The sequence below is a fragment of the Lathamus discolor genome, chromosome 2 (assembly GCF_037157495.1).
Source record: "Lathamus discolor isolate bLatDis1 chromosome 2, bLatDis1.hap1, whole genome shotgun sequence".
Classification (NCBI taxonomy): Eukaryota; Metazoa; Chordata; class Aves; order Psittaciformes; family Psittacidae; genus Lathamus; species Lathamus discolor.
Window position 1 is genome coordinate 45,694,971 of NC_088885.1, and position 15,386 is coordinate 45,710,356.

Sequence of the window (15,386 nt, forward strand, 5' to 3'; positions counted from 1 at the left end):
AGCTTTTTCCTTTTTGTTTTTTTTTTTTTTTTCCTGTTTGCTTAAGATAACAATTATCTACATAGAGAACAAAGTATTTCCTCTTATGCAGAAACTATCAAATTTTGCATGGTTCTGGAGAATTCTTCAGGATGAAAAGCAGATTCAGTGCAAGCTATTGTTATTCTGTGTACCCCCTGGTAAATAACTTCTGCTTAGTCACCATTAGCAACAAAACCCACTATGTTCATAAAAATAATATCAGCAACTAGAAGAGATGAAAGAGGACTACGTACTAAGTTGTTTGATGAAAAAGAATAGTTTATATAGACAGCAACTACATATTTGCATACTGCAAAACTCAGGAGCATAATGGATGATATACAAGAATGGTGTATCAGAAGAAGAGACTTGAATTTTTAATCACAGAGCCAAGCAAACCTGTGTAACACAGTTGTTTTGAATGTATGAACAACACGCAGCCTGAAAATCTTAAAAATAAATAAACATAAGCATTTACTATAGTCATCTAATTTTTAGAAGGCCCAATCTGTATAAATAAATAAATACCATTCCCTACATACAGGAAGTGGTATCTCCTCTCCATCAGAAATTTTCAGTGAAATATTATCACACGAAAAAGCACAAGAAAATCTATAACAACAGTAATTACTTGGAAAAAGAGATCAACATGAGAATCGTCAGAAACACTAAAAGATTCATGTAGCTTCTTTTGCAGTAAGCAAACATTATTTTACGCAACTTAAATCACATTCTAAAATTGGTATTTTATTCCCACTCTCACAGCAGGGCTCTGACAACCAGTTCTTGCTGTCAGTTATGAATTAAAAGAGTAAGGAAATTGTTTTACACACCTTTCCTGAAAATTGCATTATATGTATTTAAAAGAAACAAAACTTTCTTCAAAGTTTTGTTCAACCTTTAAGCAATGACTTGAAAAGAGCAGACGTTTTCCAGACCTTGAGATTATTACTTTTGAATAGTCTAACTTAGGAAGAAAGAAAACTTGAAATCCATAAATTTTATTAAATAGCAAAAGAAGCAGAAAGACATACTCCTTCACATATGAAAGACCTCCTCACCACAAGGTAGCAAGAGAACTGAAAGTTTACATGGCTAAATCCATTGAGTAGACATCAGGTGATTCAGAGAGCCCATGAGTCAGAGGGCTCCTCGATGTGGGCGGACTGCTCACAGGAATCAGCACTGCATAAAGCACTCTTTCATGGTCAGGACCAGCATGTGATGACCTCCAGTCTTCCTTAGCCAGACTGTGCTAAGGACTATATCCTCGCTTTTAGGCCAGTTTTCAAGAGAGGAGAAAAACTCTGGAAGCGTCATGTAGTACCACATACACATTTTCAAGAAAATAAAAATTTATGAGTTTTTTGTCATTGTCAATGCTAACAGGATGGGAATTCGAATGCATAATAAATGATTGAGTCTTACAAACATTAATTACTCTGAAACAAGAAACTGTACCTATCTATCCTGACAGGTAATAATATCTCTCCATTGTATGGCACTGCAAGAAAACATGCATGCAATATCACTGCAGTTGTAACTGAGTGCTACTGATTAATTGAGAAAAAATAGCATAATAGAAAACTGACTTTCACCTAAAAACTGGGTTTAAACATGACAGCTGTGTGAAGCTGCTGTTGCTTAAGAAGGGAATGACCCAGTCCTGGCAAGACCAATTTTCATTTATGCTGGACTACATCACATTTACTATGAGGTTCAGGCACAGTTTCATTTTTCATGTGCTTCCAACTAAAGGCATCAATGGATTCAAGTCACAACCAACCAATTTTCTACATAGTTACTGGTTTCTGAAAACAATAGAGAAAAACAATGATAAAAAGGAAATGAAAACATCAACTTCAGGTTATAAAACACTTAAAAAATGCAGGATGGATTTTCTTCCCTATGTTTACACTGCAGAGGTATCCAAAATCATTAGATTTTAAGAGCTCTGTAAAGATGTTTTTTCTCTTGTTGAAACATCAGTTACTAGCTCCTGGTAAAGGGATGAAACCAAACTGATGAACCAGTAGTTTGCTTTGGCATGCAAGTCCTATGTCCCTTTGATGTGGAAGTAAACTGCATTGCTGACACACATGCACACAGACTCGCTCAGGGTTTCTTCTCCCATCAATGGACAAGGTGTTTAACTGATAACTCGTTGACACTTATATGAGCTCTATGTGTAAATCCTCTGCAACCCTGATGGAAAAAGCAGAAGGCAGTGCTTTGCAAATGTTGTATCTAAAGCCTTCACAGCACAAGAACTAGACCCTTCTATGAAAGAGTAGTGCTAAAGACTTCAAATTATTTTATCACTCCTTAAATTTTCAACAAAAAATAATTCTTTATATTGTTCTTTTTAAGAGAACACGACTTTGGGTGCTTTCTTGATTCTCAGGTATTCAATTTTTCTTCCAAGCTGAACAAAATGTAATGCAATTTAATAGAATATTTATTTTTAATAATTGTTGCACAAGTGCACACTCATACACAAAAAAAGACTTAACAGAAGAAATATAGCAAATCTGTGGATTTTTAGAGTTTAACAACAGTTAAATGAAGAAAAAGTGAACCCCCAAATTAAAAACAAAAAAACCCCCACAACCCCAAAACAGAGTGAAATATATATATACAAACTGTTGACTGGAACCTAAGTGGTGGACCTTCATTTTCCAAGGCTGAAAAATCAATCTGAAGCAATTAAAACCCACATTCAGCCTTGCTTCATATCAGGTTTATAGCAGCATCTTCTAATATATTCTGCGTGTGTCAAGCACACTAAGAAATTCTCAGATTTAATGGCCACATCTTATGCTTAAAACTTGCAACTCAAGCAAGCAATTGTCGCGTCTTCTGTCAGGTGCTATTTTCATCAAGCCGCTTTTTGTGCTTAAATTTGAAAATCCTTTCAAGCTAATCCCGTCCTAGTCAGTAAATCCAATCACTTCTGTGGCACGGCAAGTCTTTGTTACCTAGCTTTGTGCATCGAAAGCTGAACTGCTGCAGAGGAACTGCTAATAACCTTATTACCCACTGGGACCATGCAGATGGTATGGCACAGAATGTATACAAGTGGTGCTTAAAATTAGTTATGAGGTATTAAAATTGGTTTCCTGCAAAGCAGAAATTAAAAGAAAAATTAACAAAATGCCCTAATAAGCATAAATTGATGCAAGTTTGCCTTATTTATTTTTGTACTTTAGTATGACTGAAACAGAGAAGAAATACTGAAATCAATTATAATTTCCCATGAGTCACTGACTTTCATGTGAGTGAAGACTCAACACAGAGACTAAACCAACCAATAATTTACTGGCCTAGATCAGACACTGAATAACTATGTTAAATGCTTCTGTCATTTGTTCTATTACTTGCCACAGGATACAAAATTCACCTTATAATTCCATTTGATTTACTTTCTCACATTAACTATCCCAAAGGCTTGCGTGGAGCACTTTGAAGGCATGTTTTAAGTTGACTGGTGCAACATCCATGTTCCCTGATTCCCACATTATACATTAATCACCTTTTATGAATCAGAAAAAGATATAAAAACACACCCTGATTAGCAGAACTGATCTGACTCACCCATTATTCTACTCAGTGCCATGTTCTTTGTGGGTGACTCGTTGAGACCCTCGATCCCACTGTAGAGAGAGTGGGAAATTCTCCGTTCCCGTTCATCCAGCAGAGTCTCTATGGGCAGCTCTGGCCCTGAGGGGCTCCCAGGTGACTCCAGCTGCACAGAGAGAAGAAAATTAGTGTCCAGGGTCCATTTAGCAGCATGGGAGAACTGTAACAACTTGCCTAAGGCCTAGACCTGTCTGCGCACCAAATGAGCTAGAACTTCTCACCCTGGACAAATATGATTTGTAATGACAGCTCTGCTTAATGACCAACTTTCTAAGCCACTTTACTCTGCACCTCCTATGGTGCCCTGTCAAATTCCAAAACCTTCAGCATAAAATTGGTGAAAAAACAAAAATAAATTTGCATTTTGGTGTCTCTTTGTTGAATAATTTCTTAAACAGACAGTTTTGGCTTTTTGCAATACTACTGGGCAGACAGCTGGGTCATCTTTCACACAGTGACAGCCTGTCAGAACAAGGCCTTTGTCAGGAGCACGGAGCAGGAACTCCATTTGGAAGTGGGCTGCTGCTGGTTTTTGAAGCAGTGCAATTTGCTTTCAAATGTAATCATCATGGAAACCCCCAGGAAAATCCACCACACATATTATTAATCAACACGCAAACACTCACTTTGGAGGGAAAGAAAAAAAAAATAAATTAAGTCAGACTTCATAGAGTATTTTATTTTATTTTATTTTATTATTTTATGATATTTTATTTTATTTTTTTCCTACTTATGATGAGTTCTTTGCTTGGCCTTTCCTGGCTGCAGGGTACAGAGACCTTGCATGCTTCATACAGTTTAGAAGCTTCCCTGATCCCTGGCACTCCTGCAGCATCCAGGCAGAGCCACAAAAACCAGAACTGATACGACCCCCCCACCCTTTCAGACCTCAACCCCTGGACCTGCCATGTCCCTGCCCACCATATCTCCAGCCAGATATCCCTGTGGCGTCACAAGGTGGATGAAGAAGGTGGTGGAAGAAGTGATGAACTGTTTGGCTACATGTACAGGAAAGAAGACTACGTGTATGCTGCCACTCCACCAAAGCTGGTATTCAAGAGAAGGCTCTCCTGAGTGATGTCCCAGCTCACCTGTTTTTCCAGAAGCTGGTCTTCCCTTGTTTTCCTGTGTATACCTCTCAGATTTTTTTTTTTTTTTTTAAAGAGAGGAAAATGTTGAGTTTTCCTTAGTGATTCCCAGAGACTCAGAGCTCAGTGGAGAGCAGCATCCATATGAGGCAAAGAAAGCAATCAATTTGATATCATCTAGCTGGGTTTAGCCACCACATTAGCTGAGGGCAGCACTGCTGCTGCTGTCAACAGAGCCTCTGTGAGAGGGGGGAATGAGTGCCCATGCACTCACTGGTCAGGCTGGATACCCAATTTGTCAGCACCCAGTCCCTCACTGCAGATACAAGACTCCCCATGACATCACCCAGCAATCACGCCATCCAGCTCTCCTGCCCCTACAGCTCTTGGTTCACCTGAGCTCTAGCACTCTGCTGGCTATTTGGTAATGTTACCAAAGGAGTTTCACCAAAATCTTTAAACCAAATCACTTAAGCAGAGGGAACTGAATCTAGCCCTATTAAAATAAATAAACAAATTAAAAAATGCATGTGCTTTGCAGGGGAATCATACAAACTCACACATCAAAGTGTTAGCTGTTCTTGCCAACAAGCCTCTTCATATTGAAGTGCATAGTTAAATCTCAAAACCAGTGTCCTTACACAAATCCCACAGCATGTATTTAAATGTACTGAAATGCAGCAGGGACCAGATATTGCAAGATACTGAGCATGCTGCAAACTTTTTGAAGCCACGCTTATTCCAAGGACTGCTCTCTAAAGAAGTATGTACAATAACAAGCGGAGTGTCTGTTGGTTGTTTTTAGTTCTTGAAACAGCTGCCCATTATTAATCACTCTACCCATAACTGCCAGATGATTAAAAATACATGCTATGAAAGGTTTTAAAAAATCTGTTTCAAAGGCTACAAAGCACTCAGCTACAGTCTCCAAGGCAGAGGCTTTGAAGTCAGCCCAATGGTCTGATGACTTCTGACACTGGGGTCCTGGCCCAACGCCTGGTACATGGAGGGGTGGAGGTTTGCGAAACACTGCATTGCAAAGTCAAGGAGACCATGACTGGGAGGTCACAGAGTCTGCAAAAATTATTATTTCTGTTCAAAGACATCATCTGATTAATATAAATGAGATATTTAATGAAGTTCAAAATTGTAGACTTATCTCTCCCAGTTTGATAAGCACTGGGGAGATTTACTACATCGGAGGGTCAACACAATTACAATTGGAGGCACGTCAAGCTGCAGGAGAATAATAAACTTGCAGTGCAAGTGAATTAGACTCAATAAGGTTTAAATTCTGAAATGAGGATTTGTTTTATTAGTTTTTTTAAATTGCAGATTACAAATGACAGATTTACCAAAAAGTAAATTAAACAATATTTGTAGCCTCTGTTATAAAGGAATCTAAGGCAAATTCTAAAAGAATATAAATGTTAAATTCTGAAAGACTAAGGAAAAAAAAAAGCACAGCAACATTAGACTGCTTGAGGACTTAAACTTCCATGATAAAGGCATTAAATGATGAACTAACCTTTATTTCACACTGACTTTAAATAAGGTGTGAAAATATCAAAGTGCTTTGGGATTTATTCTCCCAGTGCTATATTGATGACTTTATGTAACAAGTGTCCAGCTTTTAGTGAGCCATATCACACAGTCCTCCTTCACGTGACAACCCATCAACATTCAAACTCATTTGTAGGAACGTCTCAAGAGATTTTCAGAAAGACACTGACAAGAAGAAAGCTCTGAATCAGAGAAATACATAGAAATTCACTCCTGGTAATGCAGTAAAGTACAAGGTAAATAAGAGAAGCAGCAGGAGTGCTGTGTTTAGATGGCCATGTTTTGTAAAGTGAATCATGTATTTTATAATTTTCATGGGGAAAACTTTTTCCATTTCTAATTAGCATCTCAAAAGCTGGATTTAAACAAAGGCATCAACAGCCAACTACACAAATGTTTTCCAAAAGATACAATGCCTTTTATAAAATAGCAAAAATTAGACAGGAATTACACAACTGACTTTCACCAGGGGAAAAAATAAAAAGTCTTTTCCTTACATTGTTAACAGAAAATTTGTGTAAGAAAAATACATTGAATTTGGAAACCATGCTGTGTGCAAGACAAAGAGATCGACAGTCCAAAGCAAGGCTGCAGTTCAAATAAAGACTTCTTCCTGATGTGTTTCTAATAAAGAGCTTAAATTACACATTCCAGTTCTTCCTTTAGCCAATATCAATGCTATCTGGTATAATTTAATTTGATTAACTGATAAACAGTAATACAACGATGTACAAATTCCTAACCTTTATTAAAGGCCTGGCAAAGAAAGCAAGCTAGGAAACAACTGGCCTCTATCCTTCCTATCAATAGCTGCGCCTAGCAGTATCACTTCTTGGTGTGGCAATCTGGAGACCTGGACTGGCTGAGGTTGGATGGAACCACTGGAGATTATCTAGTTCAACCTCTTGCTCAAAGCAAGGTCAGCAAGAGCAGGTTGTGTCTTGTTCAGCTGGATTTTGAATACTTCCAAGGACAGAGACTACACAACCTCTCTGGGCAACCTATTGCAAGTGGTTGACCACACTTTCAAAAGTTTTCTTATTACATTTAAAGAAATTTCTTGCATTTCAGTCTGTGCTGGTTGCTTCTCCTGGCACTGGGCAGCCCTGAGGAGAGTCTGGATCAGTCTTCTTATTCTCCCCCATCAGGTATTTATAGACACTGGTAAGATCCCCCTGAGGCTTCTCCTCTCCAGGCTGAAAAGAAAGACTTCCCTCTCTGGGTACTAGTGCTGATCTGTAATAAATGATCATATTCATAAAAATGCAATAAAGCCTCACATCCTACAGATTGCCCGTAGCTCCATTTCTCCCCATTCTCTTAAAATAAAAATAGAAACAAAATTTATTTTTTTCCCCCAATCAAAAAGGTCTCTACCCTGGCCCTTTGTCATTCAGATAAGAACCAGCTGTTTGCTAAAGCACTGTGTGTACTTAGCTAGCCCAGCTGCTGCTTATCTAGATGATAAAAGGACAACTTATGTGGTCCTTTTTACTTAAACACCACCATCCATCCTATCTGAAGTTATGCACATAAATAGAAAAAAAGTTTATGCACAAGAACATTGCCAAAATTTTCAAAGCATAAACAATCTTTTTTAAAAAACACCCCCCCCCCCAAAAAAAAAAACTATAACCCAACAAAACAAACAAAACAATAATCAGACACCATTCTTCTTTCAGAAAGTAAATTATCCAAACACTGGCATGCAAGCATTATGGATTTTAAAGCAACCAGCATACAAATTTGCTATATATTACACTGCATCCAGGGTACCAAAGCTCTTTCTGTCACACAGAAAGATTCTCCACGCTTTTTCCTTTATTTTCTGTACGCCGTGGACAAAATGGCCAAAATGCTTCAGCTTCCGGTTTTCAATAGAGATACTTTTATACTACTACTACCAATGCTAAATATGATTTTTCTTTATTACCACTGAAGTTGGGATCCTGTTTTAGGGCCAGACTTTGCAAGATGTAAAACTGCATGTAAACAGCCAGTAAAAGGATCAGGTTTGACTTACATGTACAATCATGTAAATGTAAATGTAAATGTACAATAAATGTAAAATTAGTACAATTTTTCTAAGAAATAAGGAATTTTTCTGAAAATGTCAAAGGACAAGCAGAAGACAAAAAATGTTTTCAGTATGGTAGGAGGGAACCCACGCAACTTTGCAAATTGCACTTAGATGGTAGGTTATGGGCTATGGGGAGGAACCTGTGCCAAGATGGAGCTTTGTAAGTTGATACCAAGGATAGAAAACAGATAAAAGAGAAAAAAGTAAGTCAAAATAAGCAGGGACAGGTAAAAGGGCAAAACAGAAGACACAAACTATTACAAAATAGAAAACCATGTACATACTTTCCCAACAACTACCTTTTTAAATATCTTGGGATGTTTACTATTAGAAGTTTACCTAAGGACACCGAAAATCACAAAGCAAAAATACCACAAGAGGCATAAAAGACAACCATTAGCAAGTCCTGTATTAGAAGTTCAAGTAAAATGTGCCACTATTAAGAAACAATATCAATATGGCCCCAGAAATTGAGAGGAAGAGGGAAGAATTTAATCCTGCCTCACTGGGATGCTGGTGTGCACAAAGGTGCCACTGAGCTTTCTGAGCTCTCAGGCAATGAAACTGACATGACGTACTTGCATTTACAAAAAGCCTCTACCAAGGCTTCAAAGGCATTAAAGAAAGTAAGTTTTCATGGGACTGGACTAAGTTTTCATTTTCTGGGTTGAAGTCTGGCTAAAGGATTGGACACAAAACTCAATCTTTAGGATGAGGAAGAATCACTTGCAGGTTCCCCCGGGGTGAGAGCTGGGAACATCTTAGGCTGATGAGCAGCTTTATCAATGACTTGGAGAAGGGAGTGAACAGTAAAATCACCAGGTTTGGAAAAGATGCTAAAGCCTTTTTGATCGTTAAATGAACTCTAGGAGGTCACTACAAAACTAATCTAGCGAGAAAAGAAAAAAATCAAACATGTCATTAATTTCAAAGTAGGTAACTAAGTAATGCATGTATGGAAAAATGACTCTGAATGTTTTATACTTCCACCCATCTGCAGTCTCTCTCACTGATCTGTCTACCAGTCAATTTATTTACACACTTGATGAAGTCCTTATATGGTCTGGATTCATGACTGTTTCTCTGATTCCTGGTTTATTCCATTTTCAACTCAGCAACTGGAGCAAAGATGAACAGGCATGCAGAAAGAAAACTGGGGATCTGTGAATCATTTACAAATCTTCATTTCAGGCAGGTTTGACAAGACATTAATTCTGTCCAAAAAGGGAGATAGACAAGAAAAACCCTTAAATTCTCTCATTTTGAAGGAAAATAGTGATGCTTTCTTTCTTAATGACAGACAAGTGCTGCCTGCATGTGACATGAACAGAGTGCAGATGAGCAGTCAGTGCCTCTAAGCTGTCCAGGTTGCAGGACTGAAAAGAGCAGAATTCCAAAAGTAACAATTACCTTTATTTTCTTGAATCAGCACATAGTGCTGCCAGCTGCACGGATCTGCCTCACAGTCGTGCCTAAGCGCTGTTTATGCATTATGGCAATACATCCAGCAGCTGTTTTCCCATATAGCCTAATCATAATAATATCACTAATTAACAGAACATGGTCCAAGGAGTGCCAGTGTTTCTCCTTAATTTAAAAGAAAGGAATTTAAAGAAAAATGCCAGCCCTGAATTAAAGATCTAAAAAGCTGATGGCCACATCTTCTGAAAACTGAGGTGTAAAATACTGGCTGTGTATGAATATCAAGTCAATACTATTGTTATTGTCCCCACTTTTGCCACTGCACAACTTTGGAAATGTACCTTAAAGTCCCTCTATGCTTCTATAGGAAATTTTATGAGTTGGGAAAGGCTGAAAGTTGAAAACATAGATTAGAACAGCATATTCAACATTTTTGGAAAGGGAGTAGAGGGTACCTCAGATATATCAAAATCACAAACTGACTTTTCTAACACTATTCACTCTCTGGTATGGCTCGGATATTAAACAAATCTTTGCAAGGTTTGTAGTAGTGCTGCTTACAGAATGAAGTATATTACTGCACTATTGTATAGATTTAATGCAAACAGATACACAGTTTTGGCTTGGAGTTCATTCATAACTGCCGCTCACCCCATGCTTATATCAATATTTACTACAAGATAATTCACTTGAAAAACCTGGACTGATTATACTCTGTCTCTTGGCAAGTCAATGAAAATTCTTCCTACAGGAAACTCTTCAGTTCAGTAAAACCACAACAGCATGAAAATACTTTTTACCTTCTGGGAAGTCTGTGGTCTCTTTTGACATTACAGTTACATAAGCACTGATGATGATCTCCCCACTACCTCTCTGAAGACAAGATAATACTATAAGATGTTTATGTACATTTTCATTGTTACTATAATTGCCTTGGAGGCTCTATACAACATGAAAACTGCTGAAGCTGCATAAGATTAATACTGGCATAAAAAAGGAGTATCAGAGGTCATTTCACAAAGTTCTGAAACAGTTTCATGTTCAAGTTAAGTCTGACTTTTGCCTTCTGAAGCCTAAGAAAGCTTTCTGAGAAAGTGAAAGCTCCTCTGCAGCAGACAGGAGGCAACTGTCCCTGCCTCTTTAAACCCAAGAAAGCAGGGGTTGAGGGGTTGAGGTTCCTCTTTTCTGGAATGGCACTCTGTGGAATCATGCTGTCAAATGACTTCACCCCCCTGCAATTCTTAGGGCTGATTATTAAAATTGATCTTAAAAATGGATGAACTGTATTCATACTACTTTCTTAAAATCCAATTCAAACTTAGTGTTACTGGAGAAAAGAAGCATACTCCATTACCTATTTATCTCAAAAGAAGTTTGATTTTTCAGATGTAAAACAACTAGTGGACTTGAAGCCAGGAGGAAAAAAAGGTTGGGCCGTTTTACTGTTGTTTTTCTAGCAGTCAGATAGTACATGTTTTTATCATACATCGAGCAATCTTTTTTGCATTGGCATTATCATCCTTTGTATGGATTCCCCTCCTGAAACACTTGAGGCTGCTCCATGGCACAGTGGGGAATTCCAGAGTCCTGACCTCCCTCCATGGTGCAGAATGACCACACTGCTGGGTTGGAGCAGAATGAACACTGCAATGTGCAATGCACAAAACGGAATATAATCAAGCTCATTCCACTTGACTGTGGCTCTGCAAGACTAACAAGAGTGTAAGCTGTATTTTTGTCCATGAAGTGGGAACATACAATGCTGAATCCACACAGGAAATAAATCAGCTGAAGAGGAACTTTTTTGTTGCTATTGTTATTTTATGATGACTCCTTTGGAGAACCAAAAGAGAAAGAGGAACATAGAAAACACCAGGGAAATACTTTCTCAAAAGGTAAACATTTATTTTTGTATTTACTGAAAACCACTAAAACCCCATTTCTGAGGGACTGGGGTTGTTTAGTCTGGAGAAAAAGAGGCTCTTTACAACTCCCTCAAAAGAGTTTGCAGTGAGGTTGGTGGTTGGTCTCCTCTCCAAAGTAACAAGCAATAGTAAGACAGCAAATGGTCTCAAGTTGTGCCAGGGGAGGTTTAGATTGATATTAGGGGGGAAAAAATCACTGAATGGCCTGTAAGGCATTGGAACAGGCTGCTCAGGGCAGCGGTGGAATCACCATCCCTGAAGGTATTTAAAAGACATGTAGATATGGTGCTTAGGGGCATGGTTTAGTGGTGGACTTGGCAGTGTAAGGTTAGTGGATGGACTTCATGATCTTAAAGGTCTTTTCCAGCCTAAAGGATTCTGTGACTCTGTGCTCGTAAAATGTGTGATTTATCAAGATTGGGTCTGCCTTTCTGATACTTTTACTTCTAATCTGCAAGCTTGTGAGCTTACCACCAGTCAGATGCCATTTACTTTTTGTTCTAATACTAAAAATCTTTGCTGGTGGCAGTTAAAGGAATATTCTAAGGGGACAACTTGTGTACCAATGTGTCCAAGTAATCTACGCTGCTGAATTAAACGTAATATAGCTAAGGCTTGTAGACCAATATTTGGTGTTCCATGGGAAGTGAATGCAAGGCTCAGTTGCACAATGATGATCTCAGCTGGGTCTCAATCCACATGTCCATTATTTATAAACTAAGATGCATACCATACTCACATATATGGCTTTCATGCAAGATACATAAATAATATTATCATAGTTTCTCAGTATTATATCAAATTAATAATGTCTATAGTTTAAATCTGTCCAATTCTTGAACAATGCAAAATACCAAGACAAAAAATATTCTTTGCTTTTTTATTTCACTGAAGTCTGGGCATTGCAGACTTTCAGACTTTCAGATTGTTTTGTGATGATCACTACACCATATCACCACTTTCATGAATCACTATGGCTCATCTCACCAGCTTCCTAAGGAGTTGGGAAAATGCACAAAAACTGTAATGTCAGCCCAGACAGACAGAGCTCCCTATTTTGCCACTGTACAGATCCTTTTCGGTCTACCTAAATATGGTTCTAACATCAGCTCCTTCATCTTGGAGTGCATATACTATAGACTGAGCTGTTCCAGTTTTGGCACCTGATTTCTGCAGAATAAATCATACTAAATGTCAAGCAGATGTAGGGTACCAAACTATTTTTAACTTGAGTGAGTTAAAAACTCTACTGGATTTTAGGATTGATGTCTTTGGTTCACCATTGCTGGATTTCCTGCATCATGTTTACAAACACTGTCTTGATATATACGATCTGGAAGAATTTCACTGAGTGAAAATCTACATCCTTTTTGAAAAAACAATTATAGTAAACACAGAAATAGTCTAAAATATTTCAACCTTTTTATGTGGCAACATAAAATGCATCTGAAAATGGGTAAGAATTAGGATCCAAGGATGGTCTGGAGTCCAAATTCAGAATTAGGGGTAGGACATCACCAAATATAAAAAGATTAATATAAAAAGATTAGAATTCCTTCAACACCAAGTGAGAAGCTGTGTACATCCAAGCTGGCTTTCTAGCAGTATGCATATATAAACATATGCATGTACATTAAAGCTGAGCATAAGCAGTTAATCAAGAGAAGTTTAATACTTTCAGAGAGGCTAGTGTCTTTTTCAAATATGGTTTCATAATACACTATGGACTGGAATTTTTTAAAGATAGATTGATTTTATGCATTAAAAAATAAACCATCCCATTTCCCCCAGGCAGGATCTGCAGTACTAAAACAATTTGTGCACATCATTTTTGAAGCATGATCATCAAGAAATAACATTCCTGATAAGACCTTACCATTGTTAACAAGAATGAAAGAATGACTTAGATGTCCTAAGAACAGATGCTTCTCTGACCCACCATTCAACTGCAGCCTATTTAGCTCAGTGCATTTCTCTAATTTGTCAAAATCATTTTGAAGTCTAATTCAGTCCTCCACAACATCTGCAGTCCTTTTCAGCATCATATGTCTACTTATCCCTACCATACAGCATTATTTCCATTAATCTATAAGATAAACTATTAGAAATCATGAATATATTTCAAAACATCAGCACATTAACATTGCAGTGGCAGAGACAGAAGTTGCAAAAATAGCAGACCAAGCATCACCACTTCACCCTGAATTGAGTATTTCATACTTCCCTGGAACAAAGGCCAAGACACAACAAATTTAAAATCAGAAACAACTATTTTCATCAAGTTTTGCAGAATCTTTACATGGAACTTTTAATTTTTTAGATAAAATATAATACTCTACACTCTTAATTAAACAAACTGAAAGTGACAAAGAAGCAAGTCAGTTAACACTAAGTCTATAAATGAAAGATTCAATAGACCTGCATGAAAAAAATCCAAAGAACAAAAATTATGTAAACAGTGGGATCCAGTTACAAAATCAATATAGTTTTATTCAGTGTTTCCTGTTATTCATTGATGAAAATATTCAAAACAAAAACTTTATTGATCAGTAATAAGGTTAGCATGTCTAACATTGAAACTCATCATTTTGCAATTCTCTCTTTCTTTAGCTTCTTAAATATTATTTTTCAGGTCTCAGAAGAAACATGATATATCCTATAACACAAAATCTTAGAAGTGAAAATATCCAGTCCCGATATCAAAAGCTCATTACCTCATTGCATTTACTTATTCGTCTTGCCACAATAAGCTGAATCATTCCCCGTTTGTTTCCTTCAGTGGACATGGACCTCCTTAAGGTTTCCATAGCATCTTGATTCGTTTTGCCCAATAGTGATTCTCCATTTACTGCTATTAGTTGATCATTCACTCGAAGCCTGCCATCCTGGAAAAGAAAAGATTATAGCTAGTTACATAAAACACAGACAAAAGTAGTTTAGTCTGCTGGAGATAGGAAAAAACCAAAAGCAAAATAATCAATTATGGTTAGTTCTAATAGTTCATGGCCAAATGAACACTGGTATAATAGCTTCCATTGCAGCCTCTGTAGGAAATGTCTATTCCAGTTACAGATTTGTACTGCAAGCTATTATCATAACCTGTTTGCACAAATAGCATACTAATTTAACTGTGCCAGAGACAGCTCGTATCCTTCCTGAGAATCTGTAAGGGCTGTTTAAATCCTGGGACCCGCAATCATGTGAGTCTGAGTAAAAATCTAAATGTCACCTCTGATGGTGTAATTGGAAAAAGCCAGTTACAGAGCAATCTCACTCTTCTTAAATCTGTGGTTATTTTCAAAACAGCATTATTATGGAAAACTGAGGAAGACCAAAGTACACATGTTCCCTCTTACCTTGGATGCTGCTCCACCGTTAATAATGGACTTGACGAAGATTCCTAAATCGGCATGGTTTTCCTTTGACCGGTTACCTTTGACACTCACACCAAGCCCAGCTGATCCAGAGTCATTCAGTGGAACTTCAAATGTCAGGAATTCCCTGGTGCCATCAGGTGTGAGGACAAGCTCCTCTTCTTCTGCTTTCTGTCAGGAAGATTAGCATGGGATTATAGAACAGCATTTCTCTTTGGGAATTCTCTTCCCTCTACAGCTGTTAGCATTAACCCCCACCACCACCTCCCCCCAC

General features: G+C 37.7%; 1 protein-coding gene across 15 annotated transcripts in view; it reads right to left on the reverse strand.

Annotated features, from left to right (window-relative positions):
• Positions 1-15,386, reverse strand: part of PARD3 (par-3 family cell polarity regulator) — a 458,414-nt gene that overhangs the window by 167,903 nt on the left and 275,125 nt on the right. For all 15 annotated transcript variants that reach the window (XM_065666724.1, XM_065666723.1, XM_065666722.1 and 12 more), the window contains 3 exons: positions 15,095-15,283; positions 14,453-14,623; positions 3,616-3,766 (listed from right to left, as the gene is read on the reverse strand). In XM_065666724.1, the coding sequence (XP_065522796.1) occupies positions 3,616-3,766; positions 14,453-14,623; positions 15,095-15,283 (511 nt within the window). The remainder of the gene's footprint in view (positions 1-3,615; positions 3,767-14,452; positions 14,624-15,094; positions 15,284-15,386) is intronic.